The sequence below is a fragment of the Pecten maximus genome, chromosome 12 (genome assembly GCF_902652985.1).
Source record: "Pecten maximus chromosome 12, xPecMax1.1, whole genome shotgun sequence".
In the NCBI taxonomy this organism is placed as follows: Eukaryota; Metazoa; Mollusca; class Bivalvia; order Pectinida; family Pectinidae; genus Pecten; species Pecten maximus.
Window position 1 is genome coordinate 39,889,953 of NC_047026.1, and position 17,643 is coordinate 39,907,595.

Below are 17,643 nucleotides of genomic sequence, written 5' to 3' on the forward strand. Positions count from 1 at the left end.
AATGTCCCTGTACCGTGCTATCAAACACGACAATTAAATGTACAGTGTTAAACTAAAACAAGAGGTTTGGATAACATTGCTGTGTTACGGGACATTCACACCTCCCGATCCAGATTATAACATTGCTGTGTTACGGGACATTCACACCTCCCGATCCAGATTATAACATTGCTGTGTTACGGGACATTCACACCTCCCCATCCAGATTTTAATATTTCTTTTGATCTGTTTTGAGTTTATTTGTCTCTTTATCACACCTTACATCACTGACGAGTCCTTGAGAAACGAAACAGCTTGATGGTGCCGATTAAATTGTCTTATCTTACTCCTCATCTGTAACGGATGTTCCTTTGTTAAATACCTCCAGCAAATATACACAGAAGCAATATCCCCACGTTAGTCGCCTCAAATTAAACCGGTACCGGGATATATTTGTGTTCGTGTATGTATATTCTGTGAAATCTCGGACCAAGTTACTGGACTATTTGTCAGCAATCTGTAATTTATAGAACCAACTCTTCATCTTTTAAATAAGTATATGTTGCTGTACCACAAGGGTTCGTTCTCGGCTGTACCACAAGGGTTCGTTCTCAGCTGTACCACAAGTGTTCGTTCTCGGCTGTACCAAAAGTGTTCGTTCTCGGCTGTACCACAAGGGTTCGTTCTCGGCTGTACCACAAGGGTTCGTTCTCGGCTGTACCACAAGGTTCGATCTCGGCTGTACCACAAGGGTTCGTTCTCGGCTGTACCACAAGGGTTCGTTCTCGGCTGTACCACAAGGGTTCGTTCTCGGCTGTACCACAAGGGTTCGTTCTCGGCTGTACCAAAAGGGTTCGTTCTCGGCTGTACCACAAGGGTTCGTTCTCGGCTGTACCACAAGGGTTCGTTCTCGGCTGTACCAAAAGTGTTCGTTCTCGGCTGTACCACAAGGGTTCGTTCTCGGCTGTACCACAAGGGTTCGTTCTCGGCTGTACTACAAGGGTTCGTTCTCGGCTGTACCACAAGGGTTCGTTCTCGGTTGTACCACAAGGGTTCGTTCTCGGCTGCACCACAAGGGTTCGTTCTCGGCTGTACCAAAAGTGTTCGTTCTCGGCTGTACCACAAGGGTTCGTTCTCGGCTGTACTACAAGGGTTCGTTCTCGGCTGTACCACAAGGGTTCGTTCTCGGCTGTACCACAAGGGTTCGTTCTCGGCTGTACCAAAAGTGTTCGTTCTCGGCTGTACCACAAGGGTTCGTTCTCGGCTGTACTACACGGGTTCGTTCTCGGCTGTACCAAAAGTGTTCGTTCTCGGCTGTACCACAAGGGTTCGTTCTCGGCTGTACCACAAGGGTTCGTTCTCGGCTGTACCAAAAGTGTTCGTTCTCGGCTGTACCACAAGGGTTCGTTCTCGGCTGTACCAAAAGTGTTCGTTCTCGGCTGTACCACAAGGGTTAGTTCTCGGCTGCGCCACAAGGGTTCGTTCTCGGCTGTACCACAAGGGTTCGTTCTCGGCTGTACCACAAGGGTTCGTTCTCGGCTTTACCACAAGGGTTCGTTCTCGGCTGTACCACAAGGGTTCGTTCTCGGCTGTACCAAAAGTGTTCGTTCTCGGCTGTACCACAAGGGTTCGTTCTCGGCTGTACCACAAGGGTTCGTTCTCGGCTGTACCACAAGGTTCGATCTCGGCTGTACAACAAGGGTTCGTTCTCGGCTGTACCACAAGGGTTCGTTCTCGGCTGTACCACAAGGGTTCGTTCTCGGCTGTACCACAAGGGTTCGTTCTCGGCTGTACCAAAAGGGTTAGTTCTCGGCTGTACCACAAGGGTTCGTTCTCGGCTGTACCAAAAGTGTTCGTTCTCGGCTGTACCACAAGGGTTCGTTCTCGGCTGTACCAAAAGTGTTCGTTCTCGGCTTTACCACAAGGGTTCGTTCTCGGCTGTACCACAAGGGTTCGTTCTCGGCTGTACCAAAAGTGTTCGTTCTCGGCTGTACCACAAGGGTTAGTTCTCGGCTGTACCACAAGGGTTCGTTCTCGGCTGTACCACAAGGGTTCGTTCTCGGCTGTACCAAAAGTGTTCGTTCTCGGCTGTACCAAAAGTGTTCGTTCTCGGCTTTACCACAAGGGTTCGTTCTCGGCTGTACCACAAGGGTTCGTTCTCGGCTGTACCAAAAGTGTTCGTTCTCGGCTGTACCAAAAGTGTTCGTTCTCGACTGTACCACAAGTGTTCGTTCTCGGCTGTACCACAAGGGTTCGTTCTCGGCTGTACCACAAGGGTTCGTTCTCGGCCGTACCACAAGGGTTCGTTCTCGGCTGTACCACAAGGGTTCGTTCTCGGCTGTACCACAAGTGTTCGTTCTCGGCTGTACCAAAAGTGTTCGTTCTCGGCTGTACTACAAGGGTTCGTTCTCGGCTGTACCACAAGGGTTCGTTCTCGGCTGTACCACAAGGTTCGATCTCGGCTGTACCACAAGGGTTCGTTCTCGGCTGTACCACAAGGGTTCGTTCTCGGCTGTACCACAAGGGTTCGTTCTCGGCTGTACCACAAGGGTTCGTTCTCGGCTGTACCAAAAGGGTTCGTTCTCGGCTGTACCACAAGGGTTCGTTCTCGGCTGTACCACAAGGGTTCGTTCTCGGCTGTACCAAAAGTGTTCGTTCTCGCCTGTACCACAAGGGTTCGTTCTCGGCTGTACCAAAAGTGTTCGTTCTCGGCTGTACCACAAGGGTTCGTTCTCGGCTGTACCAAAAGTGTTCGTTCTCGGCTGTACCACAAGGGTTCGTTCTCGGCTGTACCAAAAGGGTTCGTTCTCGGCTGTACCACAAGTGTTCGTTCTCGGCTGTACCACAAGGGTTCGTTCTCGGCTGTACCATAAGGGTTCGTTCTCGGCTGTACCACAAGGGTTCGTTCTCGGCTGTACCACAAGGGTTAGTTCTCGGCTGTACCACAAGGGTTCGTTCTCGGCTGTACCACAAGGGTTCGTTCTCGAAGCACTTATGCTATTTTGCGTTAACAATCTTCTTCCTTTAAAAACACTTTTAATCAGACTTTCACTCAGACTTCACAGATAACTCTTAGTATATAGACCAGAACCGAAATGAGATCTAACAAGATTCGTCTGATCAGTAGACTGTGCAGTTCAATCATGAAAATACTAAATGTACTTTTCTCCCTTGGCACTTGATGTTAAGCTTTGCATGTGGTCCTGGACATTTATGTGTGCGATACTGCATTAAGATCAGTCTTATGGTGTAATAACGAACCGCTTCGCTTCACTGGCTCACATCTTGGTAAACTTGTGATGATCACGTCAATCATCTTTTCAAAACAGTGTCCTTTAATGTATCTGTTCTGAAATAACTGAGTTCCAAAATGTTGGATGGATATATTAAATATCAATTATGTGTATGTCAGTAGTCACACCACCTCTTCGAATATGCCTTTAGATTTTGCCTAGAAAATGTCTTTAAGATTGTACGTATTGTCATTAAGTCAAGAATGACGTCATTATACAATTGTTGACTTTAGAGGAGGCTAACGTCAGGATTTTTCAACACTTAGCCTAGGCTAATGTAAGATGATATGTCATCTCTCTCTCTCTCTCTCTCTCTCTCTCTCTCTCTCTCTCTCTTCTCTCTCTCTCTCTCTCTCTCTCTCTCTCTCTCTCTCTCTCTCTCTCTCTCTCTCTCTCTCTCTCTCTCTCTCCCCTCCTAAAAAAGGAAACCGCTGATGCTTCGATTTAAATAATATCAGCGATCTATTGAACATTGTTGTTTAACCTCGACCTCGGGGATTCATCGGTCAACCCTTTAAACTTTGAATCAAGTGGCTTTCTTATTTTATTTTGTAGATCCGAACTGCAATACTCCTCTTGGCCTCGAGAACGGTAACATCATCCGTGAAGAACTTGCCGCTTCATCAGTTAGAAATGACCTCGATATTGAAAATGCCAGATTAAATTGTTGTCAAGGTAAGCTAGTATAGACTTGGTGTTACGTAGCAATTTGACCCTTATAACATATGGTGCCGCTTAATGAAGCACAGTTCAGACTTTTTTTATCAACCGTTCGGTGAATAATATTTTACATTCGATCTCTTGTATTACTAATGTAACTCTGTGTCCGTTTAGTGAATATTTTACATTCGACCTCTTGTTAATGTCACCGTGTGTCAGTTTGGTGAATATTTTACATTCGATCTCTTGTTAATGTAACCTTGTGTCAGTTTGGTGAATATTTTACATTCGGTCTCTTGTTAATGAAACATTGTGTCAGTTTGGTGAATATTTTACATTCGATCTCTTGTTAATGTCATCTCGTGTCAGTTTGGTGAATATTTTACATTTGATTTCTTGTTAATGTCACCTCGTGTCAGTTTGGTGAATATTTTACATTTGATTTCTTGTAAATGTAACCTTGTGTCAGTTTGGTGAATATTTTACATTCGATCTCTTGTTAATGTCACCTCGTGTCAGTTTGGTGAATATTTTACATTCGATCTCTTGTTAATGTAACCGTGTGTTAGTTAGGTGAATATTTTACATTCGATCTCTTGTTAATGTAACCGTGTGTCAGTTTGGTGAATATTTTACATTTGATTTCTTGTTAATGTAACATTGTGTCCGTTTGGTGAATATTTTACATTTGATCTCTTGTTAATGTCACCTCGTGTCAGGTTGGTGAATATTTTACATTCGATCTCTTGTTAATGTCATCTCGTGTCAGGTTGGTGAATATTTTACATTCGACTACTTGTTAATGTCACCTCGTGTCAGTTTGGTGAATATTTTACATTCGATCTCTTGTATTACTAATGTAACTCTGTGTCCGTTTAGTGAATATTTTACATTCGACCTCTTGTTAATGTAACCTTGTGGCAGTTTGGTGAATATTTTACTTTCGACCTCTTGTTAATGTCACCGTGTGTCAGTTTGGTGAATATTTTACATTCGATCTCTTGTTAATGTAACCATGTGTCAGTTTGGTGAATATTTTACATTTGATCTCTTGTAAATGTAACCTTGTGTCAGTTTGGTGAATATTTTACATTTGATCTCTTGTTAATGTCACCTCGTGTCAGTTTGGTGAATATTTTACATTCGATCTCTTGTTAATGTAACCGTGTGTTAGTTAGGTGAATATTTTACATTCGATCTCTTGTTAATGTAACCGTGTGTCAGTTTGGTGAATATTTTACATTTGATTTCTTGTTAATGTAACATTGTGTCCGTTTGGTGAATATTTTACATTTGATCTCTTGTTAATGTCACCTCGTGTCAGGTTGGTGAATATTTTACATTCGACCTCTTGTTAATGTCACCCCGTGTCAGTCTGGTGAATATTTTACATTCGATCTCTTGTTAATGTCATCTCGTGTCAGGTTGGTGAATATTTTACATTCGACTACTTGTTAATGTCACCTCGTGTCAGTTTGGTGAATATTTTACATTCGATCTCTTGTTAATGTCAACTCGTGTCAGTTTTGTGAATATTTTACATTTGATTTCTTGTTAATGTAACCATGTGTCAGTTTGGTGAATATTTTACATTTGATTTCTTGTTAATGTAACCATGTGTCAGTTTGGTGAATAGTTTACATTTGATTTCTTGTTAATGTAACATTGTGTCCGTTTGGTGAATATTTTACATTTGATCTCTTGTTAATGTAACCGTGTGTCAGGTTGGTGAATATTTTACATTCGACTACTTGTTAATGTCATCTCGTGTCAGTTTGGTGAATATTTTACATTTGATTTCTTGTTAATGTCACCTCGTGTCAGTTTGGTGAATATTTTACATTTGATTTCTTGTTAATGTCACCTCGTGCCAGTTTGGTGAATATTTTACATTTGATTACTTGTTAATGTCACCTCGTGTCAGTTTGGTGAATATTTTACATTCGATCTCTTGTATTGTTAATGTAACCGTGTGTCAGTTTGGTGAATATTTTACATTCGATCTCTTGTTATAATGTCACCTTGTGTCAGTTTGGTGAATATTTTACATTCGATCTCTTGTTTATGTAACCTTGTGTCAGTTTGGTGATTATTTTACATTCGATCTCTTGTATTATTAATGTAACCGTGTGTCAGTTTGGTGAATATTTTACATTCGATCTCTTGTTTATGTAACCTTGTGTCAGTTTGGTTTATATTTTACATTCGATCTCTTGTTAATGTCACCTTGTGTCAGTTTGGTGAATATTTTACATTCGATCTCTTGTTAATGTCACCTCGTGTCAGTTTGGTGAATATTTTACATTCGATCTCTTGTTAATATCACCTTGTGTCAGTTTGGTGAATATTTTACATTCGATCTCTTGTTAATGTAACCTTGTGTCAGTCTGGTGAATATTTTGCTTTCGATCTCCTTGTGTCATTTTTAAATTCTCTTGTTAATGTAACCTTGTGTCAGTCTGGTGAATATTTTGCTTTCGATCTCCTTGTGTCATTTTTATGAATATTTTACATTCGCTGATGGAGATTGTGTCCGTTTGGACTTTTTCAGATTCTGCATTCGGTGCGTGGTGTCCGGCTGCTGCGCGGGAAAAAGAATGGTTCGAGGTGACCTTTGACTTCCCGTTTAATCTGTCCGGTCTGATCATCCAGAGTCCCTTCACCAACTCTACGGCACAGGAATCGTACCTAACAGCCTTCTCCTTACAACTGGAGCTGGCGTCCGACTCCCCCGGAAACCTCACCGACTACATGGGAGCCGGTAGTGTCCCAGTAAGTCATTATAGAGGACCAACCAAAAGGACTGGACAGAGAATCTGACTATAATAGTCTCTCTGGACATAGTGGACATAGGGGACATAGTGGACATAGTGGACATAGCAATAATACATAACTTAAGTTGACAAGTGACAAAGTCCAGACAGTAAACAGTCCAATTCACTCCGAAATACAAACTACCCAGTACTTCCTGTTCGATTTGGTTGATAGGGGTAGCCCGACCATCTTTTCTTTTACACAAATTTATTTTTAATGTCGCTGTTATTTTCTTAACCCAAATCACGATTAACTCTGCAGACTGCAGTGATATTATCTTTATTGCAAATAAAAGTTTTATATTTGCTTTATCGCCAATACCCTGTCTTGTTATGTTAAAATTTGAATTACATCATAAACTTTTTTATGGTAATGTATGCATAACTGCATGTTCCTACAGCCAAATGCATATTTTATTTCTCACTTAACGTGGTGTTAACGTTCTGATTTATAGTGTATGTTTCTGTTGAAATGTGTTGACATTGATGTCTAAATGTTGGGGAAGTTTTTTTTATAATAGAGAATTTATACCATATCATGCATGTCTTTTGAAACTTGTTAGTTATACAGTTATGCTTCAGAAATATATTTGATTTAAAATAAACACCAACAAAACTATTGAGTAGACTAATGTAAAGAGACATCTTTGTTTTCGTACACACACAGTGGAACTTCTCAAAACCAATCACTTCTTGATACCGATCGAAATGGCGATGCACGGAATCGATCCTCTCTAAACCGGCCATATTCATGTACCGTGTATAATCGGTTTAGAGAAGTTCCAATGCATGATGATATTGCCGAATTTTACATGGTAGCTAGGCCTATAGGGCTACCATAAACCGGTATTTTACAACAGCAACTTTACGTGTAAGCTTATATGTTTTGTTTTGAACAGGAGACATTTAATACCGATTTCCCCACTGTTGGCGAGAAAACATTTGAACTGATTGACGATTTACCAGTCAGAAGAGTAAGAATCGTGGTCCTCAACTACACCGGAGAGCCATGCTTCAGATTTGAACTGCTGGGATGTAACGCTACCGGTAGGCCTAGCTTATATCATTTATATATCGTTCATATACTGTAGACTAACTACTTCACGCGTGACGACTCTTTATCTCAAGTTTCTTTATTTCACTCTGGCATAATTTATGTGTGCAACAAGAGGCTACAATACACGATGAGTTGACACTAGAACATCTTATTGCATTTTCCCAGTGAAATTTATCAACGTAATAAAACTTATATTTTCACTGTAGCAATGAGCAGTGAAAATATAAGATTTTGCAGTGAAAATATAACATTTTGCAGTGGAAATATTACAGTTTTGCAGTGAAAATATAAGTTTTGCAGTGAAAATATAAGTTTTCAGTTTTTGACCAATCAGAGCGGACCTTTGTATCCACCTCGTCGAAACTTGCCGATTTTTCCAATCGAAGCGGAGTTAGATAAATTGGTTATTTTGCTGTATTTCTGAAATATTCAGATCGAAAATGCAAATTGCGTTGATCATTCTTTTCAAAATGGCGCTGTCAAGTTGACGTGGAGTAACGTCACAAAGAGATGACGTCATTACTGATTCCCGCACTTTTTGACACTATTAATTTTTCGATGTTTTTAATTTTGTTTTTAGGTTTATGAAATGCAATAAAAAGAAAATTGAATGGTTTCCCGTTAAATATAACATATATTTCACTCGTGAAAATATCAATATTCTGTCATACTCGTGATATGTATGTTATATAGACTATTAAACGGGAAACCATTCAATATCCTTAATGTTTTATAACTGACATAACATCCTTTTTTTTATTTAACTCTATACGAAAATCAATTCGCACTGTCAGTTGAAACGCACGTAAATTCTGTGTAGAAGGAACTGTAGAGACAGGTAGGCCCTAGACCACATACAGTTGTTATATCACAGGTGCCTGACTCGTTTTATAAAATAATAACACATAGAGTACATATAAATGAGATGTACTCTATATGTTATTATTTTATAAAACGAGTCAGGCACCTGTGGTTATATATATAAGTTTCTGATCGAGTATATCTACAGTAGAGGTCTGTAGACGTGTTCCCGGCCTTGACGGCACCAGTCCCACCACCAACTTAGCAAGGGCGACAACCCAATCGCATTGATTGATGCTTGTCGGGAAATATTCTCCATTTCCGGTCAGATTCAGCGACTGAATATGGCGAAGCTTATTCTCGTATGTCTATAATTTAACCCAATTTGTCCAACATGATGAAACCAAAACATGAAATGGCAACATTTGTTGATTAATTCACAAACAACTTGGCTACACTAGACAGCTTGTTACAGGATGTTTATGAAATCGGGATTTTTTCGGCAAATTCGCTGAAACTAAGTTTCAAGTCTGGTCGCGAATCGCGAGCTAATGAAAATGAAGTGACGGTATTGTGTGATAAGTAACTCCACAGCCTGTTGGCTGTAATAAATGGTTATTATCATTATTGTTATTCCAATCAATTAATCAACCAATTAATATTCAATCAACTAGTACTGCTTCAGGCCAAGTTAAAGGTCTCTGGCTAATTTAAATTTGTCATGAAGCCAGCCAACCCCAGTCATATTATATATATAATAATTTTTGCCGTGTATGCAAATCTGAAAAAAAGTTTGAACTGCTCAAAATAATATTTCGGTTGTAACTTGTATAAAATATTACACCCAGGTATCTACCTGTGCGTATTTATTAGATTTCTCTTTTCGTTTTTGACAGATCGATTTTATATGAATCAATCATGAAGCTCTATGCTTATTATTATCATGTATAATGATGTAAAATAATGAAAAATGAATATGATACATCTCATTATTTTGTTTAAAAATTCGCCCATTGCCAACAGTAATTGCTAATGCCCAATTTCCTCTAACCAATTATATACTGCTGATAGATGTGTAACGTGCACTTGGTGTACAATAGTGGTCACCCATCCAAGAGCTGACTGCAGTCGAAGTTACTTCACTCGATGTTGCTTAACTTTGGTACACAGACAACAATCAACCGCACAATATTGGACAATGTAGCTGTCATGAAATGCCCACGTGAACCATCATGTTACCCTTTTCACCATTGAGCTTCATCTCAATGTTCTCGTGGGCTCTACCTGGCATCCTCAGCACACAATCTTATTTTTAGTGGTGTTGCCTCATGACTAGAGATCCCTGGGTTATCGTGCTTCCCATGCTGTTCAAGGGCACTGGCCTGTTGCATTGGCAACAACCAAATGTAACGTGCTCGGGAGTATAGTCCTGAGTAAAGTCCTGAACCAGAAATAAACTTATCTTATCTTATAATGGAGCAGTCGCCCATTCAAGAGTTGACATGCTTGTCATTGCTTAACTTCGGTATACAGAAAAGCTAGCTAGACTCTATCGGACTATGTAGCTGAAATGCCCATAACCATGAACCATTACAGATGCTCATGGACAGAGGGCCATATATCCATGCATGAATTAGAGATTCTGGACAGAGGCCCCATATCGATGGACCATTACAGATTCTGGTACAGAGGCCCAATGTCCATGGATCATTACAGATTCTGGACAGAGGCCCAATGTCCATGGATCATTACAGATTCTGGACAGAGGCCCATATCCATGGACCAATTACAGATTCTGAACAGAGGCCCATATCGATGGACCATTACAGATTCTGAACAGAGGCCCATATCGATGGACCATTACAGATTCTGAACAGAGGCCCATATTCATGCATGGATCATTACAGATTCTGAACAGAGGCCCATATCCATGGACTGGTACAGATTCTGGACAGAGGCCCCATGTCCATGGATCATTTCAGATTCTGGAAAGAGGCCCATATCGATGGATCAATTACAGATTCTGGACAGAGGCCCATGTACATGGACCAATTACAGATTCTGGACAGAGGCCCCATGTCCATGGACCAATTACAGATTCTGGACAGAGGCCCCATGTCCATGGATCATTACAGATTCTGGACAGAGGTCCATGTACATGGACCTGTAGATACTTGACAGATCTAGAGGGCCATATACACTTCATAATGTCATATATGATGCATATATTTTGCTAGATGAATGACAGACTAAAGTAGACTTTTTGAATACAGATATTATTATTGTTGTTCTAAAGTTATCATTAGTAGGTTTAAGATTTCTCCATAATAATCCTTTCTACCTTATGTTGGATGAGAATATACAGTATTAATTTTATTTTTATAGAGAGTTTGGTGCCTGTTGGTATATCTGACCCTGTACTGACCTTCAACTATGCATCCATGGATGACCTCAGTCTGACCTGTACGATACAGGATTTACCTACCAGGGGGATCCAGTATTACCTGACGTGGTGGAAAGATGGGGAGGGGAACCTTACCTCTGAGTATGTGGACCAGGATATGTCCAGTGTCCTCGACGTCAAAGCCAGTGAACTTGTGAATGACTTCAGGGTTAGTATATTATATGTTATTAAAAGCCTTGAGGCGAGGATTTTCAGGATGTTGTGAACTTCAGCCAATAATAAACTTGTATCACTTCAAAATCTACAGATTGTTATAATAATATTGGTGTATATACTGTTCTATTTCACATTTTGTATGGGTATCTGAAGTCTCCACCATTTGCATCAGTATAAATTTGAAAAATCCCTGGCTCCTGTTTTTTTATGCCCCTCCATGAAATGGGGGGGGGGGGGGGGGGGGGGGGGGGGGATATAGTGTTAACCATGTCTGTCCCTTCCCATCCCGTCCCGGTGCAATGTAACTAGCTAATCTCAGGAACTGCTGATGCGATCCTCACCAAACTGTTTCAGGGTGTCAAGTGGCAGTGGGGGCTTTTATGTCTTGCAGACATTTTCTAGTTTTTTTTGTGACTTACAATTTTATTCAGATTTTTCAAACGCATATACATGACATGACCTGAAAGACAAGCCAGCAAATTATGGCTGAAGAAGATGGGTAACTGTGCACATAACACTCATACTACAGATTTCATATACTCGCTACTGTACATCATGCATAATATAAACCTTTTAAGAAAGCTTTTGTCTGATCATGATTGACATTCTTTATATTTCATTCACCATTTGCTGTACACATTTGGCCTACACCCATTCATACAGACAGTTTACTCATACTATTATATATATATACGTATATAATCATCAAATTTAGATTGTATTAGTTATGCACTGGCTGCTAATTTGTTGATGGTTGATGGTATTTCAGATGATACTGTTCAGATTGACTATAAATATGAACCATTTACCACTTATTCTATCGGTACTGATCAATGTCCGTTTTCAGTAACAATACTGGACTTTTTGTTGCAGATCTTCAAATACCAGTGTTTTATAGAGCCATGCTACAAGGAAACCTGCTCATTAGTACGAGGAATGAAGAAATCCAGTAATTTCTTCCAGGCAGAAATTCAGGTAGAAAACCTCATCTGTTGTTGATTTTGGGGTCTGAATTAAATTTAGTTTTGCTGCATACTGTATACTGAATTGATTTTATTTTTTAAAGAGTTATATTCCCTTTGTTGTTTTTTTTGTCTGGAGATCCGGTCTGCAAGTTTTCAATCATTCTGTTTGAAACTTGCTAGAGTTCCTAAATATGACATGTAATTGTGCTTAACTGGGAAGTCTTTTAATTCTTTTAATTTTTTAAAAAATTTTGAGAGTTATGGCTCTATGTAATTTTTTCAGTATCGAAATCTTGTCTTGGCTTATGATAATTTCTGTTTGTATCTCATTCCAAACCTAATGTTTGATATTGTGAGTAGCTGTTGAGTGAAGACAGTCTGAGTGTGGTGGAGAATGGACCCCCTGCTTTAATCCAGTTCAAGTCTACTGTGCCACCATCAGTGTTTTGTCAGGGCGTGAATGCAGACCCAGCCTGTCTTCTTACTGTCAAGGTTAAATCTCAAAATGAGGCGACATGCTTAGGAGGTAAGACAAACAATATCATCGTCATAATCATAAACCCTAAACAAGCTTATCAATGTACCCTGATATTTTAGCAAGTAAATAAACCATTGTTTCATGCCATCCCGAGTGATTAGTGTAAAGTGTCTTGCCCAAGGACACAATCAGATCATCACAAATCCGGTTTGTTTTTTCAGTTTCCTGAGAAACACAAACTGCTATGGGTAGGAAGTGTTGAATTATGCACCTCGGATTTTCACCTCAGATTATTTGGTCAGCACTTTAACCGACCGAGCTATCCTGCCCCTCCCTCCTCCTAGACGGCAGTAGTCCAGAAACGTTATGATCAAGATAGAAATGTTTGGGATTTCTTTTCTGCAGTGTTACTTATACTCAGTTCATGAAAAAAATGACCTTCACCTATATTCAAAGTTGCAGGAGTCAAACAGTTTGACCCATGTTCAAGGTCACAGTGGTCAACTGTGTTAAAATCTCCCACAACGTCTTCTGATTAACTGGAAGCCTAGAATCATTATCTCTAGCTTGTAGTTTCCTGTGATGACTTCCGACAATGTTTGAATGACTTTGACGCATATTTGCCTTTATCGTCTTCTGATTAACCAAAAAGACCAAAGGGGAAAGAAAGGATATTGACTTTTGATCCACAAAAATTACATGTGTGTTTCAATTTTCATGTTTTTCTGTAAATATTTCTAGGCACTGAATTGCCACAAGTCGTGTTTCCTGAGTCAGCCAGCAGTCAGGAGTCCTGCTTTGTCACTGTGACACAAGACAACTGGAATACAGTTCATGATATTTCAGTCGTTGGGAGCATCGATGGCATAATAGATGGCAATAGGCAAACAACAGTATCCCTGGAAACCAGAGCCAACCAAAAACTCCTGCTAACACTGGGTTTGGATGTAAGTCAGTAGAATCATGGCATCTGTTGGGAAATCAATTGGAAATTGTTTACTGTTAGCCCACCTGGTTAAAACTATCTGAAATATTATTATAGATATTATTTGATATTATCCTTGATAAGCTAAAAACTGGTAAACTTAAGTCGTTGTGCATTGCATGTCCATATGAACCATACTTGACTAAATTTCTTAAAAGGACTTATACCAAATTATATCTGTAGCATCCTTGGATGAAAGCAAGGGATTCAATTTTGTATTAACAGTGGGTCTGACTACTGGGGGCAGAATCCAATTGAAATAAGTCTTCAAAACTCTGCATCTGTTCTGATAATACTTTGTCCATGAGTAAAAATATGTTGTGTTTTGATTAATGGAAAGTTGAGTTTCCTTGGGGCAAAGAGATGTGGCTCAAAAGAGAAAAGTTTTAAAACTCTGTCTTTTGTTCCTAGGAAGGAATTTGATCAGATTTGGTTTGCAGCATCCTTGGATGATGTGAAATGTATTCTAAACTACATAGATGTTTATTATAGCAGTCTAGAAAACTGGTGCTATTAAGATAATGTTGAAAGTCAGTTATAAATTTTTTATATGTCATCTGTCAGAGAACAAGAATTGACATTAAAGTATAACTATGTTTCTGGCTTTGTTACAGATACAAGTTTCTGTGGAAGACAAGGATACCGCTGCGGTGTGTAGCTCCCTGGCTGGTCCTCATCTGACAACATTTGATGGAGTGTGAGTTATGTTAAACTGTGTTCTTGAAACTTAAGTGTGTAACAATTAATAAATAAGAGGACAGCTTTTTGCCATGTTTAGATTAGACACTTTTTTGATTTACAATTTTCTTTTTTCTTTTGATAGCAAATATGACAACCAAAACGAAGGAGAATTTGTTTTTTACAAACACGACACACTGCCACTAGAAGTAAGTATCCAAATTACTCATGATAACCATGGTCATTGATGTGTATATTTATTGATCAGGAAAATAGGATTAATTATCTTCTTCAGTCTGGAACCAGCAATATTCTTCCTTTTTTAAGCTAAGAGTATACTTTCATAATAACTTATTGTTGCCAGACATGAATTCTTGTGAAGTACTGCCTTTTCGACCATTATGCCCCCTATTTGCAATTCTAGGAACTACATCTAGTATGTTTACCTCCCGGGTCTACCTCGCACTATATGAATATATGGAATAGACCATTTAATACAGAATTGTCAAGTTTGTAGACAGTCAAATAAAAATGCTGTTTTGATGTTTAGTTCTTTAAAATATTCAGAAACAACCAAAAGAAATAATTGTGTTGCTGTAATTGTTCTGTAATGCTTATGATCTTACAGTTTTGTTTTGTTTTGATGATTTTTTTGTATAAGTTAAAGTTCACGTGAGTGTTGATATGGTAACTGATCACATATCTTATCTCTCTTGATGACATTAATTGACTTTGTATTTTCAGATCCATATGTTTTACCGACGCTGCGGACAAAATGACTTTAACTGTAACTGCGGCGTTAGTGTACTGGTAGACAATGATGTGCTGGTCATCGATAGATGTGGTGCTGAAAGAGGCTCTGATCCCACTTACCCTGTAAAAACACAGATGTATGTTAATGGTGGGATGGCGTCGTCATTCCGTGTTGCTAGTGTGGATTCTGGACGGGAATTTCATGTAAGCTGAATATTGGTGTTTGTTAGTCAGCCGATCAAAGCTTCATCACTGTAAGCTGTAAATCCATGTTTTAATACTGTCATAATACACTCCTATCTTTTGTCAGATGATATCTCGGGAATCTTTATCTTCTTAAAAAAAACCCAACTTTGTTTGAAAATGAGCTTTATTTTACACCAAATATATTAAATCACATTGACCAGTTGGCATGAATAGAAGTGTGATGTGGGAGGAAACCGGAGAACGATGTAAATGCCACTTTCTCTTGAATTATAAATCCATGATTTTAATTTGCAGGTATACCTGCCGACAGGTGGAGAGCTGGTCGTCCAGCCGAGCTACAAGGGCAACTTGAATGTGTGGTTTTACCCTTCACTGCTCGACTTCAACAATACCAGTGGTGAGATTATTTGTCATGATATTATTTTTGCTGCGATAATAGTTCTAGAGAGCCATTGGTTTTTATTGTTGTAACACGGGGCCCTAAATATATCTTCTTGTACCTTGTATAACCTGTATCTTGTATGTCACTTGACAAAATAACAGAATTTCATTGGACAATTACATGTCCGAAGTGATGAAGTAAAGTGATACTTATTTTTGATTTTGATGATTGACCGATGACTGACAAAAAGTATTCTAGAGAAACCATTGAACATCGTTCCATATCAAATCTCTGCTGATACCTGTATACAAGGCCGATAAGGAGAGTAAAAAACTTTTGTATCAATGTTATGTATGCACCCCCCACTGCAACACAAATTTCTCCCCATAAAGTACATAATTACATGAATTTTGACAGTATGTGACGAGTGAAATGTTTCAATGTGTGGTTTGTAATTACATGAATTTTGACAGTATGTGACGAGTGAAATGTTTCAATGTGTGATTTGTAATTACATGAGTTTTGACAGTATGTGACGAGTGAAATGTTTCAATGTGTGGTTTGTAATTACATGAATTTTGACAGTATGTGACGAGTGAAATGTTTCAATGTGTGATTTGTAATTACATGAGTTTTGACAGTATGTGACGAGTGAAATGTTTCAATGTGTGGTTTGTAATTACATGAATTTTGACAGTATGTGACGAGTGAAATGTTTCAATGTGTGATTTGTAGTTACATGAGTTTTGACAGTATGTGACGAGTGAAATGTTTCAATGTGTGGTTTGTAATTACATGAGTTTTGACAGTATGTGACGAGTGAAATGTTTCCGTGTGTGATTTGTAATTACATGAATTTTGACAGTATGTGACGAGTGAAATGTTTCAATTTGTGGTTTGTAATTACATGAGTTTTGACAGTTTGTGACGAGTGAAATGTTTCAATGTGTGATTTGTAATTACATGAGTTTTGACAGTATGTGACGAGTGAAATGTTTCAATTTGTGGTTTTATTGACTCTTACTGTATATACTTTGTCATCTGACTGCTGACAAGTTAAGTGTATTTTAACTTAACATTAAACAGATGCCAATATAAAAGATAAAATAACTCTACTGAGGCGCTGATAATTAATTTTTATGGCCAGGTCTCTGTGGAGTCTTCGATGAACAAGATGTGAACGACTTTCAGCACAGTGACAATGCATCCTCAGTCATTGGTGACAAGTACCCAGTCCTGTTCACCCTGTCCTGGAGGTATACTACATTATAATATATATATAAAAGTACCCAGACCTGTTTACCCTGTCCTGGAGGTATACATGTACTACATTATAATATATATATAAAAGTACCCAGACCTGTTCACCCTGTCCTGGAGGTATACATGTACTACATTATAATATATATATAAAAGTACCCAGACCTGTTTACCCTGTCCTGGAGGTATACATGTACTACATTATAATATATATATAAAAGTACCCAGCCCTGTTTACCCTGTCCTGGAGGTATACATGTACTACATTATAATATATATATAAAAGTACCCAGACCTGTTTACCCTGTCCTGGAGGTATACATGTACTACATTATAACATATATATAAAAGTACCCAGACCTGTTTACCCTATCCTGGAGGTATACATGTATTACATTATAATATATATATAAAAGTACCCAGACCTGTTTACCCTGTCCTGGAGGTATACTACATCATAACATGTAACATCTGAAAGTTTGTTTTGTGATTTAATAATTGTAATAAATACCTGTAGGGGACATGTCACCTTGTGAAATATCGGAATAAATTTAGATCTTCAAAACATAATGTGAGTGTTTACTCAGTCTATTACCATCAGAGAAAAGAGAAAGGCTTTGGACCTTTAATGCTTCTTTCAGGATTTATTGTGTTTTTTTTTACCGTTTGAGGTTGGAAAAGAGTAAGGGCTATTCCAGTAAAATATCTACCC

The 17,643-nt window shown here is 38.9% G+C and overlaps 1 protein-coding gene across 1 annotated transcript; it reads left to right on the forward strand.

The window, feature by feature from the left end:
* Window positions 1–7,626: 7,626 nt before the first annotated feature.
* On the forward strand, window positions 7,627–16,943 carry LOC117339036 (von Willebrand factor D and EGF domain-containing protein-like). The gene is made up of 10 exons (XM_033900401.1): window positions 7,627–7,792; window positions 10,989–11,215; window positions 12,097–12,198; window positions 12,549–12,714; window positions 13,408–13,613; window positions 14,266–14,348; window positions 14,475–14,538; window positions 15,074–15,286; window positions 15,584–15,686; window positions 16,819–16,943. Exons 1-10 carry the CDS (start codon window positions 7,627–7,629, stop codon window positions 16,941–16,943), a joined length of 1,455 nt encoding a protein of 484 aa, XP_033756292.1.
* Window positions 16,944–17,643: the final 700 nt, after the last annotated feature.